General features: G+C 41.0%; 1 protein-coding gene across 1 annotated transcript; it reads left to right on the top strand.

Moving 5' to 3' along the window:
• Positions 1-1279: 1279 nt before the first annotated feature.
• LOC116058396 (NLR family CARD domain-containing protein 3-like) lies at positions 1280-16571 on the top strand. The gene is made up of 11 exons (XM_036006116.1): positions 1280-1364; positions 6137-6349; positions 7251-7388; positions 7619-7765; positions 9026-9104; positions 9266-9473; positions 9629-11393; positions 12811-12984; positions 14563-14736; positions 15662-15708; positions 15832-16571. The coding sequence occupies exons 2-11, from the start codon at positions 6273-6275 to the stop codon at positions 16356-16358; spliced, it is 3336 nt and encodes a 1111-aa protein (XP_035862009.1). The 5' UTR covers positions 1280-1364; positions 6137-6272; the 3' UTR covers positions 16359-16571.
• Positions 16572-25260: the final 8689 nt, after the last annotated feature.

The following is a 25260-nucleotide window of genomic DNA, read 5'->3' as shown; positions in this document are numbered from 1 at the left end:
TTGTAAATTACTTAATGATCTTCTTTGTTGTGTGTTCATTCAGGAAGTTCAGCTGGAGTTTGTAAACGTAAACTCAAATCTAACCAGCAGAAGAAGTTCCAGTGTGTGTTTGAGGGGATTGCTAAAGCAGGATACCCAACCCTTCTGAATCAGATGTTCACAGAGATCTACATCACAAAGGGAGGGACTGCAGATGTCAATGAAGAACATAAGGTCAGACAGATTGAAACAGCATCCAGGAAACCAGACTGATCAGAAACAACAATCAGACAAGAAGACATCTTTAAAACCCCACCTGGAAGAGATGAACCAATCAGAACAGTGATGACAAAGGGAGTGGCTGGCATCGGGAAAACAGTCTTAACACAAAAGTTCACTCTGGACTGGGCTGAAGACAAAGCCAACCAGGACATCCAGTTCACATTTCCATTCACCTTCAGAGAGCTGAATGTTCTGAAAGAGGAAAAATACAGCTTGGTGGAACTTGTTGATTACTTCTTTAGTGAAACCAAAGAAGCAGGAATCTGCAAGTTTGAAGAGTTCCCGGTTGTGATCATCTTTGACGATCTGGATGAGTGTTGACTTCCTCTGGACTTCCTCAAAATTTAAGAGGAAGAGAGAGAGACAGAGAGAGAGAGAGGGAAAGAGAGAGAGAGACAGAGAGAGAGAGAAGGAGAGAGAGAGGCAGAGAGACAGGGAGAGAGAGACAGAGAGAGAGAGGGAGAGAGAGAGAGAGAGGCAGAGAGACAGAGAGAGAGAGAGGGAGAGAGAGAGAGAGGCAGAGAGACAGAGAGAGAGAGAGGGAGAGAGAGAGAGACAGACAGACAGACAGACAGACAGACAGACAGACAAGACAGAAAGACAGAAAGACAGAGACAGAGAGCGAGCGAGAGAGAGAGAGAGACAGACAGACAGAGAGAGAGGGAGAGAGAGAGAGAGAGACAGACAGAGAGAAAGATAGAGAGAGAGAGAGAGAGAGAGAGACCTGGAATACACTGCAACAGGATCTAAAACTGTCCAATTTGATCCCACATTTTATTTTAAACTGATAATAATATTGAATGAACTTTGTATAAAATAATTCAGAATGATTGAACAGATTCATTGTGAACATTATAAACTTGTTCCACTTCCAGTCCTTTAAAGATGGAAGCTGTGATCATGAAATTGTAGAAATGCCTTTGACTTGTGTCACGTTTTGTTTTGAGTTGTGTCTTTTTTCACAATAAAACCATAAAGTTATTGCGAGAGGGTTTGTGGTCTTTCTGTTTAACTTTAACACACGATAAGATGTCTCGGTGTCCCACAGGTCTTCCAGGTCGAGCTGCAGCATGAGAAACCCTCCAATCAGAGCAGTCAAGTACGTAAGTCTTTCACTTTTTCATTTTCATATTGTGTTGAGTTCAGGGAGCAGAGAGTCTGTCTGTTTTTTCTCCACGTTAGTTATCTGCTCAGCCAGCTGCTGTAACTTCACACTGTGCTATTAGTACTTTTACTGCAGTAACATGTCATCAATGTGACAGAAAAGCTGTTTGATTGTGTCTGTTGGAGATTTGATTCCCTCCCACATTAATATGTTTGTGTTGAAGACTTCACTGTTGGTGTGTGACTGTGTGTGTGTGTGTGTGTGTGTGTGTGTGTGTGTGGGTGTGTGTGTGTGTGTGTGTGTGTGTGTGTGTGTGTGTGTGTGCATGTGTGTGTGTGTTGAAGACGTCACTGTTGGTATCAGTGAGTAAAGAAGACAGAGGGGGGGATGGATTTCATATTTTAGGAAACATATTCAGCTTGCGTAATGAGTAGTCAGTGTCTACAGTCATTAAATCTTTCAGTCAGTAAATCAACAGCAGTCCAAATGTCATTTTATTGTGAACATCTGCTCCTGTTGCAGCCCTTCCTGCCTGCTTCCTGACAAGTGGAGCTGTGACTCATTCCAGGTAAGGGACCGTTTGGTATTTATGGAATGGACCACCGGAGGAAAATAGGGGAGGGTCATGTCTTTGTATTCTTTGTTGAGGGGAGGGTCATCCAATTTTTTTTAGTCTACGGGGAAGGGTCACCCAACTTTTGTATTCATGAGTCAAGCCCCGCCTTCTCGCGGGCTGCAGTGAGATGTACTTGTGTACAGAAGCCGTGTGAGAAAGGAAAAGGGGAGAGGGGCGCGGCGGACAGTTCACCTTTGGGTCTCGCAAATGGAATGGTCAGGACAAGGGGGGTGGAACGGGGGACCGTGAGCCTCCACGAGCTCATCACTTTTATCCATGATAAGGATCTATCGGAGATCTACCCCAACTTTTGGACTGCTCTGAGGATTGACCTTACTCTGTCAGTCACTGGGGCTCAAGCAGAGAGGAGCTTTTCAAAACTAAAGTTGATCAAGTCATACCTGAGGTCAACCATGTCCCAGGAACGGCTCACTGGCCTCGCCGTCATCAATATCAATCACCCAATAGGGGAGCAGATTTCATATGATGACACCACTGATGATTTTGCATCAAGGAAGGCCAGAAAGGTCAGGTTTTAGTTTTAGTTTGTGTTTTCTGTTCTTAGTGCTATAGTGTAATAATTATATTATCTTTAGTGTGTTTTCACATTTATGTGATGATGGATTTGTGCTATTTAGAATATTTATTCTACATTGTATTTGTATATTATTCTTAATATTTTATATTATTGTTGCTCTCTACTCTTGTTCCATTTATATATCTGATTGTATATGTTCTTGGCACATTTATATATATTATTATAACAACATAAGTGAAAGAGAAAGTTATATTTCTCAATTGCACAAATTGTTCATTAGAACATTTTAAAAACACACTTAAGAGAATCCAGTTATTGAACTATTGCAATTACAACAGGAAACACGTTTTAAAGTGTACAATCTCCACCTCCAACATTGCCAAAAGACAATGAACACAATTCTGCGCAAAATATGACAGTATAATTTATCTGAACTTATATAAATATACACTATATGTGTATGGGGGGTGCTCGAAGGGGGTCTCGCCCTGGGTGTAATTCAATGTAGGACCGCCACTGGTTACAGTTTTTTACAATCATTTTGTTACTAATTTCAAAACCTTGATGTCATTTTTCAAAACTCTAGACACGAAACTTACAACGGTCATCACTTGTAACAGGCTGTCCAATGTTCAAACATTGCATTGTGCATTCATATTTTTAAAGAAATCTTGCATATCCACATTGGTTCAAAAAACTAATTTATTGTGAAATACCATTGAAACGTTACTTTAGATCACCCACACACAAGCTACCCATAGTTTCACTGAGTCATCATTCGTACAATCATTAAATAATGTAGTACAAAATAGGTGATACATGTTTCATTATGGTACTACATGTAAATACATCCCTGTAAAAGTACGGCAGTGGTAGAGAGAAAACTACAGACACAGTGGAATCATTGAACCAAATCTGAAACGTATTGATGAAAAACAATACAGTACAATCACAACATAGTTATTTGAATCAAAGCAAAATAATTAGCTAGTAAATAGAAAGGAAAAGACTGTAGTACTTTTACTGTAAATCATCAAATACTTGTACTGTAAAAGGCAAACTCTCATCTACATCAAAATGGATGTTTTCATTAGCCAAACATCTTGGAAAAAACCTTTAGGCATGGCGAACAATGTGGTACAAGTATATATATAAAGTACTGCAGCAGTAGAGAGAATACTACAGACACAGTGGAATCATTGAACAAAATCTGAAATTTATTGATGAAAAACAATACAGTGCAATACTGTCAATACTGTAAATAGTCTCAAAAGTGGTACATGGGACCATAGAAACAGTGTCTGGTAAACAGTAATACATTACAGTAAAGGTAGTACATGGGACCATAGAACAGTGTCTGATAAACAGTAGTACATTACAGTAAAGGTAGTACATGGGACCATAGAAACAGTGTCTGATAAACAGTAGTACATTACAGTAAAGAAGGATGATGAAATATTACATCCATAGATAATGTAATCTAATTGGTTCATGCTCCACACTTTCATGAGCTAAACATTGAATATTGTTTGTCTGTTTCCATACAACTATACAGTAAGAGTAATGCAACAGTTACTTATCATTTTGAGTAGTTGTATCAATTGATAGTTAGATGATTGTAATGAAATTAATAGCCAATCATCTGAAATGTAATGTGTGAATTGCTTTTTGAAATAGTAGTACTTTGATGTTAAGTTGTGTCATATTGAACAGGTGATCAAGGTTTATGTGTATTGTATCCAAGCAGTTGAAACAAGTGTTAGCGTTTTGAAAAATGTATATATTGATCATTGGTTTTGAGTTTTGTGTCTAGAGTTTTGAAAAATGACGTCAAGGTTCTGAAATTAGTGATAAAGTGATTGAAAAAAACTGCAACTGTCAGAAGTAGATTTGGTAATGTTGTGGTTGTAGTTTCTGCAGATGTCCACCAGAGGGCGCCATGGAGATGGGGACACTGGGTTAGTTTGATGATGCGTCTCTCTGGGTGTCTCCTCTTGTTTCCTGTTTAAAGTTTCCTTTCACTTTGTGACGCAGCTTTTTCTTGCCATGTGGAGCTCCAGCTGAAGGTAATTTAACTCTAATGTCTGTAACGTTTAAAATATACTTTGATGTAAACTCTTTAAACATTATCTGGCACCGTTTAAATTCCGTTTCAGAGAAAGTTAAACATAATGAAAGTGTTTGAACTCATTTATAAAGGCGGTAAAAACGGAAAAGTGCTTCTAATATCCTTCACTGGTCTCTGTCCAGAGCAACGGGATCTATTGGTCCATTCTTATATACTATCTATGGTTCTTCTTCATCACCTCTTCTTCATCAACTCTTTGGACTGTTTGAAGAAACTGTAAGTTGCTGTTTGGCATTTTAACAACACGTTAGTCTTTGGTCTCTTCAGGGTTAGTTTCTGGCTCTGTAATGTTAAATATAATGTTTCTACTTCACTTGTTATTTCCTGACAAAGTGTAGACGACTCGTGTTGAAGATAAATCTCCATGTTGTAGCATGAACTACTACAGAGGAGGTTTTAAATACTTTGCCAGGTGTTTATACGTCTGTCTGTCACAACCGTGACACTGCCAGGAAACTGCACAGCTGTCTAGTTGAGATCTAAATGAAGGCTGAGTTTGAAGATGGGTGGGGTCCGAGCCTTTCTCCTGCTGTCAGAAAACTGTTGTAGTGATGTGTGGAGGAGGATGCACAGGACAGAAAGGTGAGATTGATTATCATAATGGAGTCTTGTCTCCATTATCAATCAATCAATCAGTCAATCAAAATGTATTTATATAGCACTTTACAGCAACCAGCAGGTATCCAAAGTGCTTCACATCAGAAACCAAGAATAAAACAACATATCATACAATAAAAACAATGAAACATAGAAAACAGTAAAATCAGAAAAGGAGAGGACAGAAAGATGACATTAGTCCTGGAGTCTTTCCAATGTTCCTGTTCTCCCAGAAAGATAATGAATGACAGAGCAGGATGAGCAGAGAGCAGAAATCATTCAGTGAAGAGCTTCAGACTTTATTTTCTGCTTGATATTTATTTATTGAAACTTATTGAAAAGATTTCTGGTATAGGATATACAATCCTCTATTCCAGACTCTAAAAGACATAAAACAATATATATATATATATATATATATATGTATTCACATTTTATAAAAACACATTCATTTCATGATTGAAGTTTCCTAACAATTCATCAATAAATTAGATAAATTAATTACATAAATTACTGCATCCAGCCTATTCTTAAAGGAATTGATATAAGGGGAACGCACAACTTCGTCTGGAAGCTCATTCCATGAAGTCTTTTCAGACAGCCATGTTTTGGGATAAAGTTTTAAAGAATTCAAAGAATTCCCTCGTGTCTCGTACCTATTGGTCCAAAACTGAAAGATAGGCTCAACTGTTACATCATATATTCCCTGTACAAGCTTATACACCTGAATCATATCTCCTCTGTATCTCCTAAATATGAGAGTTGGTAAACTTACTTTCCTCAATCTATCTTCGTAAAACATGTTTTTCATTTCTTTTTTCATAGATTCTAGTTTCTCCAGCAGCTTCTGTTTCTGGAGATTAAACAGGGGTCTTCCTCTCTTTCTAACAGGACCCATCAGAGACCAGACCCTGCTGAACCTGAACCTGAACCTGAACCCAGCTGTGTGTCTATGAAGAGTGTCCGGTCCATGGAGACACCGCTACTTTAAAAAACAAGGCGACTTGTAAGGGACAGGCCAATTAAAATGGAGGAGATGAGAAGGAAGAGTCCAAGACAGAAGGAAAGGGAGGAACATATTGAAATAAAGAGCCAAAGACTGAGGTGAGTTGTTCAGAAACCTCAAACAAACTAGAAGTAGGGTTGTCTCTCAGTGTTGTTTTCACCTGATATTAAAATCTGATCTGAGTGATGGGATCACAAGTGGACAGCTTTAAGTAGAGGCGTTAATCATTGAGATCTGAGCACTCAGAGCACATACTGAGGTAGTCTGACCCTTCTCTTATATCCCGTCTGTCTTCTGCTCTGTGCCCCGCTGTTACCTGGGAAAGGCAGCCACTGATATACAATAACCTTTGTTATTAGTTTCATAAAAACGTGCCCAAATTCACCAGAATGTATTACTACCAATCTTTTAGCCTTTATGTCTCCTTTTGTAATTTGTTAGTCTCTCATTGCCAGATCTCCACAGCGCTGAGTAAGCAGGCAAACTGAGGTGGTAGAAATTGTTTCATTTACTTCATAAAATCAGCAACAAAACATTTAGTCTATATCCACATCCACTTTCATTTCTGAGATTGTCCAGGTCCCGCCAGATGTCCGTCCCCTTCTTTGTGTTGGCGTTGTAACCTCCGGTGGATTGCTGAGGACTATGGTTAACTGCTCCTCAGATCTCTGCAGGGTAAATCCAGACAGCTAGACTATCGGTCCAATCTGTGTTTTCTGTTGCACGACTAAAACTACTTTTGAACGTACACATGTTCCACCAAAAGAAGTTCCTTCCTGAGACTATTTAGCAGAGGCACCGTGGCTCCATCCGGAGCTTAGCACCGCCCACGATGATTGTGATTGGTTCAAAGAAATGCCAATAAACCAGAGAATGCTTTTCTCCCATCCAGGAAATGCTGTGTGGACTAGTCAGACCCTCCTCCACAGCGCTGTGGAGGAGGTTCTGGCTATAAGAAACTACTGAACATGACCCTCAATAAATGTGTTTTTCTATCAGCATCCATCAGAGACCAGACCCTGCTGAACCTGATCCTGATCCTGAACCTGATCCTGATCCTGGACCCAGCTGTGTGTCCTTTAAGAGCGACCGGTCAAAGGAGGATGTGATTAATTTTAAACATGTTTCTGCCAAAAAGTAAGTCGTTATTAGCATTCAGTTGTTAATAATTATATATATAGCCTGTAGTATTATTATATTTGGTAGAAGTATCAGTTCTTATCAGTAGTATTCAATGCTGCTTCTTCTTTATCTGCTAATGGAAGGTAAGAATGTAAAACTGATAAACATTACTAATATTGAAATAAAAACAGTTGTTGTCTGTGTTAAAAGATTTTTTTGATTTCCGATTTATCTGTTTGTTTCAGGATCCAGCAGCAGAGACCAGAGTCTCCTGAACCTGAACCTGAACCTGAACATGAACCTGAACCTGAACCCAGCTGTTTGTCCTTCAAGAGCGACTGGTCAAAGGAGGATTTTATGGATTTTAAACAAAGACATCCATCTGACAGAAAGTAAGTTATCAGTACCATATAATGAGATTCATAGATATAGTATTTTAGAGGTATTTCACATAGGCAACATTTCCTTCAGACACTAGATCGTTTTAAGTTGCTGTGACCTGTAAAATCACCTCTTCTTATTATTAGGTATTTAGGCCTTCCTTAGTGACAGCTTAGACATGAAAGGGGAGAGAGGGGGGGGGGTGACATGCAGGAAAGTGTCGCAGGTCAGAATCAAACCCACAACCTCAAGAACTGAGCCTCTATATATGTATGGCTCAATCACTCGGCCACCCAGGCACCCATACAGTATATTCACTATTTCTAAACACACAGCAGAACATGACGTCATCTGGGAGCTGACCGGGCAAAGAGAGCAGTCTTCCTCACTCAGACCAGTCTGCTGCTTCAGGAGTCCTTAAAGCTGCTTACACACCAACCAGATGGCCGACCGTCGGCAGAAAAGGCAGTTGGACTGATCAGTCGGCTCCCCGAGGTCCAATCAATGCCTTGGAACACATCAAGGCGACGCTGTTATGGAGACGTGATATGTCTCCATAACAGCAGGCGGTACTACTCTGTATTGTCGCCCAAAAAATGAAAACCAGGCAGCTGATTGGACGAACGTGTCACAAGGATCTAGCTGCTGCTTCCAGATTTTGGATTTTTTTCAACCGGCCAATGCGGCCATTAATGGTAGCAGAATCATTCAGAATCCGATCTCATATTGTACGAAGATAATTCACCGAAATGTGTTTCTGAAAACATTTTAAGTGAGAAATAGGCCGTGCAGTTGTTGAATCTGTCTTCATTTCAGATCGACAAAGGTCAGTTTAAAAGATTTTCATCAGATTTTGAGGCTTAGTCAAGCTCATCCCGCACGCCATTTCCGGGTGAGTCTCGACTGCCCTGTCTCCAACTGAACACGTCAGGTCTGCCAAAATGAAGGACGACGGCTCCTCCAACGGACGACGGCATGGAACACAACAAACAGACTCAAGTCACCGACCTCGCCAGACTGCCAGACAGCCGATTATCCGCCCGGTGTGTAGCTGCACTTAGGCCAACCATGTTGTAGCCCTTGTTTACTTCTAAGTTCTTTCTGTTGATTCACAGTGGGGTCAGCAGTACCACCAACACTTTAATGTCAGGGGAAACCATCTGATTCAACGCTGTAATCAACACTTTAAGTCACAGGACCTTTACCTTGTGTGTGTGTGTCTCTGTGTGGACAGACATGATGTGAGCTAATTCTTCCTGATTCCTCCACAGAGTGGACCAGGAGATCTCAGAGGTTCCCATTGGTCAGTCTGACCAGCAGCATCAAACACACCTGGACTCCATCTTTATGGTCCGTACATGTGCAACAACTACTTTTACATCTATTCTGTTCACAATCATCTCCATGCTGCACTTTTCAGACCAGTGGATTGTCAGTCTGTGGACATGGATCTGATGTTTGCTTCCACGATTTCAGTTTGATTGTGTGATTCATATAATCTTCTGTTCCAGCTGCTGGAGGAGAAGATCGTCACTTTTGTGAAGAACGAGCTGAAGAAGATCCAGAAGGTTCTGAGTCCAGATTACCCAGAATGCTCAGAGAGTCAGAGGGAGGGTGAGGATGAAGAGCAGGGGAGGAGCAGAGAGGCATTTCTGAAGATCACACGGCACTTCCTGAGGAGAATGAAGCAGGACGAGCTGGCTGACCGTCTGCAGAGCAGTAAGAGGATTTCTCTAAAGATTTAACTTGCTGGACTAATGGGACGTTTACTAATGTCTCCAGAGATAATATGTTTATATGTAAATTCTTTAGGGGACGTAAACTGTCTTCTTTGTAAATTACTTACTGATCTTCTTTGTTCTGTATTCATTCAGGAATTCGTTCTGGAGTTTGTAGGCGTAAACTGAAATCTAACCAGCGGAAGAAGTTCCATTGTGTCTTTGAGGGGATTGCTAAAGCAGGAAACCAAACCTTTCTGAATCAGATGTTCACAGAGATCTACATCACAAAGGGAGGGACCGCAGAGGTCAATGATGAACATGAGGTCGGACAGATTGAAACAGCATCCAGGAAACCAGACAGACCAGAAACAACAATCAGACAAGAAGACATCTTCAAAACGCCACCTGGAAGAAATGAACCAATCAGAACAGTGATGACAAAGGGAGTGGCTGGCATTGGGAAAACAGTCTTAACACAGAAGTTCACTCTGGACTGGGCTGAAGACAAAGCCAACCAGGACATCCAGTTCACATTTCCATTCACCTTCAGAGAGCTGAATGTGCTGAAAGAGGAAAAGTACAGCTTGGTGGAACTTGTTGATTACTTCTTTAGTGAAACCAAAGAAGCAGGAATCTGCAGGTTTGAAGAGTTCCCAGTTGTGTTCATCTTTGACGGTCTGGATGAGTGTCGACTTCCTTTGGACTTCCACAACACTAAAATCCTGACTGATGTTACAAAATCCACCTCAGTGGATGTGCTGTTGACAAACCTCATCAGGGGGAATTTGCTTCCCTCTGCTCGCCTCTGGATAACCACACGACCTGCAGCAGCCAATCAGATCCCTCCTGGGTGTGTTGACATGGTGACAGAGGTCCGAGGGTTCACCGACCCACAGAAGGAGGAGTACTTCAGGAAGAGATTTAGAGATATGGAGCAGGCCAGCAAAATCATCTCCCACATCAAGACATCACGAAGCCTCCACATCATGTGCCACATCCCAGTCTTCTGCTGGATCACTGCTACAGTTCTGGAGGACGTGTTGAAGACCAGAGAGGGAGGAGAGCTGCCCAAGACCCTGACTGAGATGTACATCCACTTCCTGGTGGTTCAGTCAAAAGTGAAAAATATCAAGTATGATGGAGGAGCTGAGACAGATCCACACTGGAGTGAAGAGAACAGGAAGATAATTGAGTCTCTGGGAAAACTGGCTTTTGAGCAGCTGCAGAAAGGCAACCTGATCTTCTATGAATCAGACCTGACAGAGTGTGGCATCGATATCAGAGCAACCTCAGTGTGCTCGGGAGTGTTCACACAGATCTTTAAAGAGGAGAGAGGACTGTACCAGGACAAGGTGTTCTGCTTCGTCCATCTGAGTGTTCAGGAGTTTCTGGCTGCTCTTCATGTCCATCTGACATTCACCAACTCTGGAGTCAACCTGCTGTCAGACGAACAAACAACATCAACACAGTTCTACCAGAGTGCTGTGCATGAGGCATTACAGAGTCCGAATGGACACCTGGACTTGTTCCTCCGATTCCTCCTGGGTATTTCACTGCAGACCAATCAGAATTTCCTACGAGGTCTGCTGACACAGACAGGAAGTAGCTCAGTGACCAATCAGAACACAGTCAAGTACATCAAGAAGAAGATCAACAGGGGTCTGTCAGCAGAGAGAAGCATCAATCTGTTCCACTGTCTGAATGAACTGAATGATCGTTCTCTAGTGGAGGAGATCCAACAGTACTTGAGTTTAGGACTCTCCTCATTTAAACTGTCTCCTGCTCAGTGGTCAGCTCTGGTCTTCATCTTACTGTCATCAGAAGAAAACCTGGAAGTGTTTGACCTGAAGAAATACTCTGCTTCAGAGGAGGCTCTTCTGAGGCTGCTGCCAGTGGTCAAAGCCTCCAAAAAAGCTCTGTAAGTGGGATTTATTCATCAATAAATACTCTGATATCTTTCAACAGGAGTTAAATATAATAACTTCTTTGCTTCCTGTTGTCTCTTCAGACTGAGTGGCTGTAAACTGTCAGAGAGAAGCTGTGAAGCTCTGTCCTCAGTTCTCAGCTCCCAGTCCTCTAGTCTGAGACAGCTGGACCTAAGTAACAACAACCTGCAGGATTCAGGTGGGAAGCTGATCTCTGATGGACTGAAGAGTCCACACTGCACACTGGAGACTCTCAGGTCAGATCAACAGCAATAGTCTTTGAAAACACAGTATTGAAAATTACTTTGGAAAGATTGAAAAAAATGTGAATGTTTCCAAAGTATTTTATTATGATTTAGAATAAATCTAGATAACTAAAGAATGAAATATGAACTGTGGCTTAGATCCAGAAATCATTTATATTTTCATATCATGTGACTTTGATCACTGGACGTTTGTAGAACAGACATTTAGAACGTTCTCAAATCAGCATGACAGCACACCCATAGCCATTTGAGCACACCTGGTACATCACGTAAAATATTACTCATAGTTTGGGTCACATCACCTGTTTGGATCACATCAGCTGTTTGGATCACATAAGCTGTTTGAATCACATCAGCTGTTTGGATCACATCAGCTGTTTGGATCACATCAGTTGTTTGGATCACATCAGCTGTGCCACTGTCAATAATGAAGTTTGCAGACGTATATTAGCTAAATCTATCCATGAAAACAATATTTCTTTCAGTAGATATTTTAGTTACAACCAGATTAAGTTAGCCAAGCAGTTTGGTGTTTATATGCACGGTAGTTCTTATGTTTTGGAAAATTCCATGATCTCACTATTACAAAGCTAACATTGACTGGCTGACTAATGTTTAACAGGGAGGGACTACAAATCCTCTCTGTTGCTTTTGTTTATTTTGAGAGTGAATTGCCCCACAATATGAATACAGTTCGATTAAACTTTATTTAATTGGTAACAGTTGTTGTATAATCACTTTATTACATGAGAGGGTTTGATATTTACATCATACTATCACTTAGGTCATGCTTACGAACCTCGGTGACAGCGCCGCGGTCCTAGCCGCATCTTTGTCTGGCCAATAATGATGTTAAATCAAACCCTCTTGTGTAATATTGCTTAATTCAGTCACGATTAATTATCATGTTTCCAACTTTATTTAGAATAATATTGCAAGAAATGTAACGTGTTTAAAAGAGATTTTATATTTTCTATCACCAAAAGTCCAGACTTAACATTTAAACACAAACGTTATCTGTCTTCTTCATTACCGTCCCTCCAACAAAGCTTTGTGAGTGTGATTTATTCATCAATAAATACTCTGATATCTTTCAACAGGAGTTAAATATAAATACCCTGTTTCCTTCCTGTTGTCTCTCCAGACTGAGTGGCTGTAACCTGTCAGAGAGAAGCTGTGAAGCTCTGTCCTCAGTTCTCAGCTCCCAGTCCACTAGTCTGAGAGAACTGGACCTGAGTAACAACAACCTGCAGAATTCAGGAGCGAAGCTGATCTCTGATGGACTGACGAGTCCACACTGCACACTGGAGACTCTAAGGTCTGATCAACAACAATAATCTTTGAAAATCCAGTATTGAAAAATACTTTGGAAAGATTGAAAAAATGTGAATGTTTCCATAGTATTTTATTATGATTTAGAATAAATCTAGATAACTAAATAATGAAATATGAACTGTGGCTTAGATCCAGAAATCATTTATATTTTCATATCATGTGACTTTGATCACTGGACGTTTGTTTATTCCTGATTATACAACAAGTAGATCCGACCAGACAATCTGATTGGTCAACTAGACATTTAGAACGTACTCAAATCAGCATGACAGCACACCCATAGCTATTTGAGCACACCTGGTACATCAAATAAAATATTACTCACAGTTTGGGTCACATCACCTGTTTGGATCACATCAGCTGTTTGGATCACATCAGTTGTTTAGATCGCATCAGCTGTGCCACTGAAATGTCAATAATGAACTTTGCAGACGTATAGTAGCTAAATCTATCCATGAAAACAATATTTATTTCAGTAGATACTTTAGTTATAACCAGATTAAGTTAGCCAAGCAGTTTGGTGTTTATATGCACGGTAGTTCTTACATTTTGGAAAATTCCATGATCTCACCATTACAAAGCTAACGTTGACTGGCTGACTAACATTTAACAGGGAGGGACTACAAATCTTCTCTGTTGCTTTTGTTTATTTTGAGAGCGAATTGCCCCACAATATGAATACAGTTTGATTCTAACTTTTATTTATTTGGTAACAGTTGTTGTACAATCGCTTTATTACATGAGAGGGTTTGATATATACATCATACTATCACTTCAGTCATGCTTACGAACCTCTGTGACAGCGCCGCGGTCCTAGCCGCATCACTGTCTGGCCAATAGTGATGTTAAATCAAACCCTCTTGTGTAATATTGCTTAATTCAGTCAAGATTTATTATCATGTTTCCAACTTTATTTAGAATAATATTGCAAGAAATGTAACGTGTTTAAAAGTGATTTTATATTCTCTATCACCAAAAGTCCAGACTTAACATTTAAACACAAACGTTATCTGTCTTCTTCATTACCGTCCCTCCAACAAAGCTCTGTGAGTGTGATTTATTCATCAATAAATACTCTGATATCTTTCAACAGGAGTTATATATAAATACCCTGTTTCCTTCCTGTTGTCTCTCCAGACTGAGTGGCTGTAACCTGTCAGAGAGAAGCTGTGAAGCTCTGTCCTCAGTTCTCAGCTCCCAGTCCTGTAGTCTGAGAGAGCTGGACCTGAGTAACAATAACCTGCAGGATTCAGGAGCGAAGCTGATATCTGATGGACTGAAGAGTCCACACTGCACACTGGAGACTCTCAGGTCAGGATTATTTAACCCATTCAACTGATGACCAATTCAAATCTAAATAACTCTAGTTGCTAAACAGCTGGCGTGTAGCTTTGTGTCTGTTTATACGACAAGCTTTAGTAGTAGTAAAGACCACAGATGATTTTAAAGATGTATTCTAAATCTGGATTAAAATGTAGCTGGCCAACAAATAAACATAAAACAAACACATGGCTCCATGTGTTGACAGAGAGTTCCTGTGTGTTGTTTTGTGTGTTTGCAGTCTGTCAGGCTGTCTGATCTCAGAGGAAGGCTGTTCTTCTCTGGGCTCAGCTCTGAGCTCCAACCCCTCCCATCCGAGAGAGCTGAACCTGAGCTACAATCATCCAGGAGACTCAGGAGTGAATCTACTGTCAGCGGGACTGAAAGATCCTCTCTGGAGACTGGACACTCTCAAGTACAAACACTAATGAACAAAAAGCAGATATTTGTGTAGGAAGTTTTAAGGAGAACATCTCCAGGAGAATGATAACTCCCTTTTATTAATAATTGATGTAGTTTGGACACATCTCTGTATGTTTAAGGAAGTGTCCATGGTATTAAGAAATAAAAATATGCTTTCCAGTAGCCTTACAATGAGTTTAAAATAAAATGTGGGATCAAATTGGACAGTTTTAGATCCTGTTGCAGTGTATTCCAGGTCTCTCTCTGTGTCTCTCTCTCTCCCTCTCTCTCTCTCTCTGTGTCTCTCTCCCTCTCTCTGTCTCTCTCCCCCCCTCTCTCTCTCTCTCTCTCTCTCTCTCTCTCTGTGTGTCTCTCTCTCTCTCTCTCTTTCTGTCTCTCTGTCTCTCGCTCTCTCTCTCTCTCTTTCTCTCTCTCTGTCTCTCTCTCTCTCCTTCTCTCTCTCTCTCTCTCTCTCTCGCTCTCTCTCTCGCTCTCTCTGCTCTCTGATCAGTTTATCAGGAACTAGAGACAGACATCTCCATTCTATAGAACAAAAACCTGTAGTTTCAGTAATATTCTCCTGACCTGGTCATTATGATATGATAAAGTACACTAGGAACACACTCTCATACCCATCAAATAGCCTTTTATAAGATCAGCTGATTTCTGGAGCAGTAAATAGCTTTAGAGGGAGGACAGTTTTTGTGCGTACTATGAAATAAAATCCTGACTCAGACCTCCTCTATCTGGAAAGTGTCCTGAGACAACTTCTCTTATGATTGGACACTTTAAAGGAAATTAAACTGAATTACATATTGTAATTGATTGACAGCCCAAATATGAATATAAAATGAGTAAATTCCAACTCTACATTTGATGAGGATGAAGCTGTGTGTGTGAGAGTGATGTAATGCCCCCCCCCCCCCTCCTCCTTTCAGGGTGGAGCCTGCTGGAGTCAGATGGTTGACACCAGGTCTGAGGAAGTGTAAGTGTGTTTTTAATTTCATTCATCAAACTGTGACATCACTCATTCAACCCTCTGATGTCATCATCAAAGTGCTGATTGGTTAATAATTGCAGCTGTGTTGTGTCTCGTTCTCTCCGTCAGATTCCTGTGAACTCACACTCGACACAAACGCAGTGAACAGAAAACTCAAACTGTCTGACAAAAACAGGAAAGTGACACGGGTGAAGGAGGATCAGCCATATCCTGATCATCCAGAGAGGTTTGACTACTGGCCTCAGCTGCTGTGTAGAGATGGTCTGACTGGTCGCTGTTACTGGGAGGTCGAGACGAGAGGAGAGGTTAATATATCAGTGAGTTACAGAGGAATCAGCAGGAGAGGATACAGTGATGACTGTTTGTTTGGATATAATGATCAGTCCTGGAGTCTGTTCTGCTCTGATGGTGGTTACTCTGTCAGTCACAATAAAAGAGGAACATCCATCTCCCCCTCCTCTGTCTCTGGTAGAGTAGCAGTGTATGTGGACTGTCCTGCTGGCTCTCTGTCCTTCTACACAGTCTCCTCTGACTCATTGATCCACCTCCACACCTTCAACACCACATTCACTCAGCCTCTTTATCCTGGGTTTAGGTTCTGGTCTGGTTCCTCAGTGTCTCTGTGTTCTGTGTAGGACGGAGAGTCTCCTTCTGTTTCTCACTGCTGATCAGTTGAGTCTGTACAGGATCACACTTATAGAAATATGTAATGTTATTGTTATAAACTAATGAATGAATTTTGTATAAAATAATTCAGAATGATTGAACAGATTCCTTGTGAACATTGTAAACTCCTTCCACTTCCAGTCCTTTAAAGATGGAAGCTGTGATCATGAAATTGTAGAAATGCCGTTGACCTGTGTCATGTTTAATTTTGAATTGTGTCTCTTTTCACAATAAAAGCATACAGTGAGTGTTATGTGTTTGTGGTCTGGTCAAGGTTGAAAAAAGTGACAAAAATGAGGGAAAAAGCTTGAGTGAAGGTTAGAAAAGGAGCAGACAAAAAGGGAAAAAGAGACAAAAGAAACATGTGGAAAAGAGACCAAATGGTCAGTAAATGCTACAGGAACGTGGAAAAGTGAGCAAAACATTGAAGCCAGAAAAAAGCCAAAGTTGCACAGGAAGTAGAATGTAGAATTAAAGCATTTGGGATGGCACCAGATAAAGAATGAACTTGTGTGAAAGGAATGTGAAAAGTGTGAACATTGATAAAGTGTTGATAGGATAGCATATCAGCAGATAGATGGAAAAGATGAAGAATGTGATGAGGTTTTTAAAATAATGAATACAAATAATATATGTATAAATAACATAAAAACAAAGCTGAAACAAAGGGATCTAGTATAAGCAAATGTACATAAAATGAGGAATGTAACGGGGTCAAACACACACACGGAGAGAACAAGGACAAGAAAAGAGGAACAAGTACAAGCGAGAATAGTTTCCTGGGTGTGGGACAAGCAAACAAAATGTGTGTGTTTAAAATGAGACATTGGGTGAAAGTACTTTTACTTTTAATACTTAAAGTACATTTAAAATCAGGTACTTTTTACTTTTACTTAAGTAGAGTTGTCATTGTTGTACTTCTACTTTTACTAAAGTAAATATGTCTCTGGTTATTTTTACTTTTACTTAAGTACTGAGATTCCTCCACCACTGCACGAGAGAAACAGCCTGTACAACGTAAAAGGGGAAACCAAAGCATGACAACATGACAACATGACAACATGCACATGGATAGAACGAGGACAAGAAGACAGAGAACGGGGAAGGAAATGAACGGGATGAAAGAGGACAAAGTACAAGCGAACGTGTGTGTGTTTAAAATGAGACATTGGGTGAAAGTTAAGTTGAGTATTGAGGTTGCAGAAAGAACTTTTGGTATGAATGACAGGGAAAATGTCTCCATTTCAAGGCAAATCAAGATGAATTGATAAGTGGCGGTAGAAAGAAGAAAGCAACGCGTCACGTCGGTCTGGCTTCTCCCCAACCATGATGGCGGCTCGTTGAGAATACGATCTCATATTCTACTAAAATAGTTCACCGAAACGTGTTTCTGAAAACATTTTAAGAGAGAAATAGGCTGTGCAGTTGCTGAATCTGTCTTCATTTCAGATCAACAAAGGTCAGTTTAAAAGATTTTCATCAGATTTTGAGCGGCTCATCTGCTCGCCATTTCCTGGTGAGTCCCGACTGCCCTGTCTCTGACTGAGCATGTCAGGTCGGCCAAAATGACAGCCGACAGCTCCTCCCACAGACTCGAGTCACCAACCTCGCCAGACGGTGGTGTGTCTCCTCTCTAACAGCCACTAGAGGAGAGTGCAATATTCCCAATCGCAAAACTTAATTTGGCAATTCATCCTTTTCTTTTGTAGCCATAAGTCAGTGGAATACTCTCCCCACACACCTTATTACATGTTATCCTCAAACCTTTTCGAGTTTGACAAAAGCATGGTTACTGTCACAACAAAATTGTACACATTTATGAAGTGTGTGTGTGTGTGTGTTGAGGGGGGGTTACAGTGAGTTAAGAAGTCTCATGGCAAGTTATCAAATTAAACCTTATTTTTTGGACCCAGGGCCTCCATTCTCTCTTTGTGTGGGGACAGAGCATCTCACGAGCAGCAGCAGCCCATAAAGCGACGGAGGATGCTGGGACCAGGAGAACAACTGAGGTTGGCTACAGAGGTAAGTTGTGATGTAATTGTCAGTGTTTCCCCTAGAACTTTTTTTCAGGCCTGGTAGTATGTAGCCAAAACCAAAAACCTTGAACAATCAGCGCCTTAGTAATCATATACTTGTCTTGGACATAGGCATGTTTTGATGCAAGTATCACTTGCATCAAAATAGCTTTATTGCAAATTAAAGCTGATGATGTATCTTTTACAGGTATGTGATGCCATCCTGATTCATGCCAAGGAGAGGTTCTCCTTCACCCAGCACCTCATCAGCGCAACACTGTTGCACGGAGAGTTGTTCCCACAACACAGTGTAAAGTTCCCCAATACAGCGCTTGAAACAACCGTGGAGGCGTACCCCATGTTGAACAAAGCCAAGCTCAAAACCAAACTGTCCCTCATCTATGAGAACAGTGAGTTCAAGGCTTGTAGTGGTGCAGTGCCCCTGTACCAGTTCTTCATGGAGAACAACCTTCAGAGCACTTTCACAGAGACTGTCAGTCTCCTCAAGATCCTCATCACCACACTCATGACAACAGCTGAGTCAGAAAGGTGCTTCGGATCAAGACCTTCCTGAGAAACAGCATGACGCAAGATCGCCTGAATGCTCTGGCTATGCTCTCCATGGAGAAGAAACTTGTCAGGGACATTCCTGACTTTAATAAAAGGGTCATTGAGAGGTTTGCCACTCAGAAGGACAGACGGGCAAAATTCCTGTACAAATAAGATGACACACACACACACACACACACACACACACACACACACACACACACACACACACACATACACACAGCAGCACTGACCATATGTTTCTTTTTATATAGATGACCTTAGCATAAAAAATTATCCAGTTATATATGGTACTCTAGAAAGTCTTAATAGTGTGTTTGCTAATATTACTGTATATATGTTGTTTTGTATCAATTAATTGTTGCAGTTCTGGAGCACATTAACAATTAGTTACATTTAGTTTGATTATAAAATACTGTACGCTATTCTTCCAGTCAAAGATTTGAGTTCAGCCAATTGATATCCATTTCTATATTATACATCCTTTATACAGTGTAAGATTTCCTATAAACTTTATAATAATTTCATGTTATTGTCCACTTTCCACTCTGTTCTGACAGCATGCCTGTTGCGTTGCCTATTTACTACCAATGGCACCATTTTCACCATGTTTACAAGTTCAGTTTAAATGCAAATGAAAGGCTTGTGTTTGTGCAATATGATGTTTATGTTTTTGTGTAAGAATGCCTCAACTTTTTAATATTGGCATTAAATAATTACTGACTATTTCACTGAGCACTGCTGTCCTGCAGTTTGTGTTAAATTGTATTGCGATGGTTACAGAAACAAAAAAGTATGGCACAGCCCCACCGAGAATATTTTTCACCAGCCGCCACTGAACTTTACAAGAAGGCTCACAAAGAGCATTAATAACTGTTTAATTATGGTTTAGTAATGCTTATTCAGTATTATTATACATTAATCAGGTGATAGTTAAGGTGCACATGTTCTCAACTATACAATAAGGTTAATAAAGAGCATTAACCTCAGAAACCTAAAGGATCGTCCCCGATCCAAAACGGCACCTCTGATTCATTCTATCCAGCCTGGAACTTGTGCCTTTTTTCGGAGTTGTTGAGCAATAAATCCAAACTCTTACATCCTAGATTTATCCACTTGATGTCCATAATTTTTCAATTTTTCCGTCATCATCATCATTTTTGCCGCTAGCTCAATGCTAGCTGCCATTTTGAATATCCCATGATGCTTTGCGAGTTTGTTGATGGTTTATCAAGCAATGACAGGCTGGTCCGTCATCCATGTGAGTGTGCGTCATTACGCATGAACCACAGCTCTGATATAGTGGAGAGAGAGAGACCCAGGGCGAAGTAGCTTTGAGAAGACACAGACAAACACGGAGAAAAATTGAATATCTGAGAAATATGGATGTAAATGCAGCACTGGACTTTTTTGGACTTTGGAGGATGAAGGACTTTCGGGATGGTCTACACCCCACTGAAGAGTAAGTGCCATTTATTTAGTTACTGTAAAAGTATAAAAATAAAAAAACGTAAAAAAAAGTAATACGATAAAATAGAAATGTGCACAGTAGCGTTTTCTAAATATGTAAAAATAAGTTCTGTAAAAGTAGTATTTCGTTTTTCTATGTTTGTTACAGAGTAGTAAGAGTTGTGGAGTTTACTTAGAGATACACCACACACAGGATGTTGTAGTGGGGGTAGGGCTTTCAACAGTTCAAAGTTTGTGCAGAGAAGCAGCAACAGCCCATGTCCCACAGGGCTTTTCTGGAGGAGCTGACAGCCCAGCTCTGTGGTGTTACAGTTGCTGTCCCCCCCACCCAGCAACAAATTGACCATGTACCTGTGCCAACGTCTCAGCAAACTGAAACCAAGAAGGCCTCATATGGTAGAAGACCATGTGTGAACTGCAGGCAAACAAGGCAGGTCAGACAGGCCACCCCCTGGAAATGCAAATCATGTGATGTGGCCCTCTGTGTTATTGCAGACAGGAGCTGTTTTGAGGCTTGGCATCAATAAATGTCATGAGGGCAAAAACGCCTGGACTTTTATTGGAAAAATGTAAATAGTTGTTGTTCTGTATAAGTTATCATGTTCATTTCTGAGCTCCAGGGGTCTCATTTATAAAACTGTGCGTAGGATCCTTACTATAAGTGTACGTACGCCCAAAAGCCCAAAATGGCGTACGCCAAAAAAAAGTCAGATTTATAAAACCGTGTGTATGCACACCTGTAAGCAATGTTCCCTTTATAAATCAGAGATTACCTACAAGTGTGGCAGTTGTTACACCGTATCATGATGACTGGCAGAGAAAAAGCAAAAAACTTCTCAGACGTTCAGGAATTGCTGCAAATTGAATTATAATTTCGACCTGTTCTTGCACAGTGTAGGGAAACCTGATCTATAGACTACATATATTAATAATACGTCCAAAACGGCAGGCATTATGGCACTCAGCGACAGCTTTGATATACCAGACGTATATAATAAGATTTAACAGAACTATATCCAAACAAGCCTTAGTGATAAAATTGAAGATTATAATATTTATTTAAAAACAAAACACTGAGCTGTCTTACATTTCCCCCAGAGTGGTGAGGACCTGTATTTAGACCGGGATGGCACGGGTCCGGCGCATTGCCCTCTCTACTGGACCCAATTCAGTACATAGATCCAAGAGCTCAGCTTTAGGGAATCTAAATCGGCATATTAGCCAGTCATCATCATGGTCCCTGAAGTCTTTTTCTCTCCTGTTTCTTCCATTAGCGTAGTCCTCCTGCAGGGCCAGCAGGGCCATCATGCAGCATTACGCACAGGTTCACCGCAGTATTTATATGTTTACAACAATTTCTGATTGTTAACACCTTGCCAACATCACAGCATTAACTAGTGGTACCCCCACCCTGAGATACAATTTGAAGACGAAAGAAAGTCTAATAGGCAAACACACTTTTCTTCATGCAGATTTTGTCACAAACAGTATTAAAGTTAGGACCGATAACGAGGACATTAAGGGTAACGATTGCGCGAGAGCTTAATGGCTGTATTTTCAGACTTTGACATTTGATGATATATGCACAGTAGTAAAGACAGATATTTAGTTATTTACACTGTGTTCTGCAGCTATTTAATGGTAGGGTATTTAATGCTATCCTGTATTCCAGTCGGGCCATCTCCTCCTCCTGCGCTCCGTAGCAGACAATGTGACGGAGAGACAGCGCCGATTAAACATTAAGAACAAATTTTTATTTAAGAATTGAGTTCGAGATGTTTATGAAACAGTTATCACTCAGTACAAGCGCAAATAACACGGCTGGATTTAATCTTCATGATAACGTGGATGATATGGAGTGAAAGAATGTGCGTGAGGCATCAATACTAGAAAATATTACGAGTAATCTTATTCCCATTTACTCTGCAGTCTGACTTCAGTTCACCACCTCACCATCTGGGTCGCCAATTCCTATTTTGTCTCCAAAATGTGCATACGCGTGGGTCAGAGTTTGCGTGGAGGAACATGGGTCAGAGTTTGGTGGAGGAACATGGGTCAGAGTTTGGTGGAGGAACATGGGTCAGAGTTTGGTGGAGGAACATGGGTCAGGGTTTGCGTGGAGGACCGCACATTCTCCCGTCAAGTTTGTTTTTTATGGATCAATCAATCTTTGCGTGGGAAGTGGCATACGCACATTTTCAGCCCAGTTTTGTGCGTATGCCACGTTTATAAATGAGACCCCTGGACTCCAAAGACATGAGACAACTGTTTTACAGAGGAAATGTGCTTAGCTTTTATTCTTTTGTGTGTGATTTCAATAAATATCTGAGTGATTCAATTTCCGTTTTATTTTTTCATTTGTCTTTATGGTCCCATAACTTATTTTACATTCAGGTGACATCAATGCAACACAAATATTCTGACAGTCCAATTTGTCCTGAAAAAAAGGTGTTTGTAGATTGTCTGTGCACAACAGGGTTGATGTTTTACATGTTTTAGAAAATAAAACCAAACGGACAATGAATTGTAAAAATGACCTTAGGCTGGTAGGATTAATAACTCTTTAATTATTGTTTATTCAGTATTATTATACATTTATCAAGTGTTAGTTAAGGTGCATATGTTCTCCACTTTACAATAAGGCTACAAAAGAGCATTAATAACTATTTATTTATGGTTTAGTAATGCTTATTCAGTATTGGTATGCATTAATCAAGTGAGTTAAGGTTAAGTAATGCTTATATAGCATGCACAATAATTGATATAGGTTGGGCTTTAAGACAATGGAAGAAGCAAACCTCTGCATGGAGACTGTGGAGTCTTTTCACTGATCTCACCCTCTACCAAAAGTAAGTCATATGTTGGAGGATGGACAAATATAGTGGACAAAGGTATGTGGACAACCATAACCTGTAAATAAACAATAAAAACAGTTTTCTCAATGACATGGCCTAAGACATACATGCTATCAAACATCTTTATCAACCACCTAGTAATATAAGGAAATACCTTAATTAACGTAATCAACTAAGGGTTTACTTGTTATCAAGACCTTAGTTAACATTAACAAAATTTGTAAATTATAGTTAGACACTTTAGTTAGCTGTTATTTCCAGTTTAGGCTTTTTAGTACATTAACTACTGTTAAAATATAGACCTTAGTTAATTGTTATTAACAGTTAGTCAAGGCTTGTTACTGCATTATTTAATTGTAAAATATCACATTATTTAACTCTTGTTAGTAATTAGTTAAGGCTTGTTACTGCATTATTTAATTGTAAAATATCACATTATTTAACTCTTGTTAGTAATTAGTTAAGGCTTGTTACTGCATTATCTAATGGTAAAACAGACACCTTTTTAACTGTTATTAACGGTTAGTCAAGGTTTGTTACTGCATTAATTAATGTTCAAATAGACACATTAGTTAACTGTTACTAATAATTAGTCAAGGCTTTTTACTGCATTAACTAATGTTAAAATAGACACCTTTTTTTTTTTTTTTTTTTAAACCCTCTCCGGGAACCATCACCTTATCGTGGTGGAGAGGTTTGTGTGTCCCTATGAACCTGAGGGCTGTGTTGTCTGGAGCTTTGTGCTCTTGGTAGGGTCTCCCAAGGCAAAGTGGTCTCAGGTGAGGGGCCAGACAAAGAATGGTTCAAAAACCCTATGAAAAAACGAGGTAGAGATGGAGTGACCCTGCCCGGAGGAAGCCCGGGGCCCCCGTCTGGAGCCAGGCCCAGATGGAGGGCTCGTCAGCGAGCGCCTGGTGGCCGGGTTTGCCACGGAGCCTGGCCGGACACAGCCTGAAAAAGCTACGTGGCACCTCTCTCTCCAACCCATGGGCCCACCACCTGTGGGAGGAACCGCTGGGGTCGGGTGCGCTGCCACATGGGTGGCAGTGATGGTCAGGGGCCTCGACGGACCAGACCCGGACAGCAGACGCTGGCTCTGGGGACGTGGAACGTCACCTCTCTGTGGGGGAAGGAGCCGGAACTTGTGCGGGAGGTGGAGCGCTACCAGTTGGATCTGCTGGGGCTTACCTCTACGCACAGTCTCGGTTCTGGAACCATACTCCTGGATAGGGGTTGGACTCTTTTCTTCTCCGGAGTTGCCCAGGGTGTGAGGCGCCGGGCGGGTGTGGGGATACTCACAAGCCCCCGGCTGAGCGGCGCTACGTTGGAGTTTACCCCGGTGGACGAGAGGGTCGCCTCCCTACGCCTGCGGGTTGTGGGGGGGAAAACTCTGACTGTTGTTTGTGCGTATGCACCAAACAAGAGCTCGGAGTATTCGGCCTTCTTGGAGACCTTGAATGGAGTCCTGTATGGGGCTCCAGTGGGGGACTCCATAGTTCTGCTGGGGGACTTCAACGCGCACGTGGGCAATGATGGAGACACATGGAGAGGCGTGATTGGGAGGAACGGCCTCCCTGATCTAAACCAGAGTGGTTGTTTGTTGTTGAACTTCTGTGCTAGTCATGGATTGTCTATAACGAACACCATGTTTGAACATAGGGATGCTCATAAGTGTACTTGGTACCAGAGCACCCTAGGCCAAAGGTCAATGATCGATTTTATAATCGTTTCATCTGATCTGAGGCCGTATGTTTTGGACACTCGGGTGAAGAGAGGGGCAGAGCTGTCAACTGATCACCATCTGGTGGTGAGTTGGGTCAGAGGGTGGGGGAAGACTCTGGACAGACCTGGTAAGCCCAAACGGGTAGTGCGGGTAAATTGGGAACGTCTGGAGGAGGCCCCTGTCCGACAGACTTTCAACTCACACCTCCGGTGGAGCTTTTCGTGCATCCCTGTGGAGG

Source organism: Sander lucioperca, chromosome 10 (assembly GCF_008315115.2).
Source record: "Sander lucioperca isolate FBNREF2018 chromosome 10, SLUC_FBN_1.2, whole genome shotgun sequence".
Classification (NCBI taxonomy): domain Eukaryota; kingdom Metazoa; phylum Chordata; class Actinopteri; order Perciformes; family Percidae; genus Sander; species Sander lucioperca.
This window is presented reverse-complemented; position numbering and strand designations above follow the sequence as displayed.

What these genes read in the sequence shown, in the direction of transcription:
- LOC116058396 (XM_036006116.1), top strand. Translation starts at nt 6,273, where the DNA reads ATGGAGGAGATGAGAAGGAAGAGTCCAAGACAGAAGGAAAGGGAGGAA. An exon ending in AGACATCCATCTGACAGAAA is followed by an intron (nt 7,766 to 9,025) that starts GTAAGTTATCAG and finishes ATTCCTCCACAG; the next exon opens with AGTGGACCAGGAGATCTCAG. An exon ending in AAAGCCTCCAAAAAAGCTCT is followed by an intron (nt 11,394 to 12,810) that starts GTAAGTGGGATT and finishes TTGTCTCTCCAG; the next exon opens with ACTGAGTGGCTGTAACCTGT.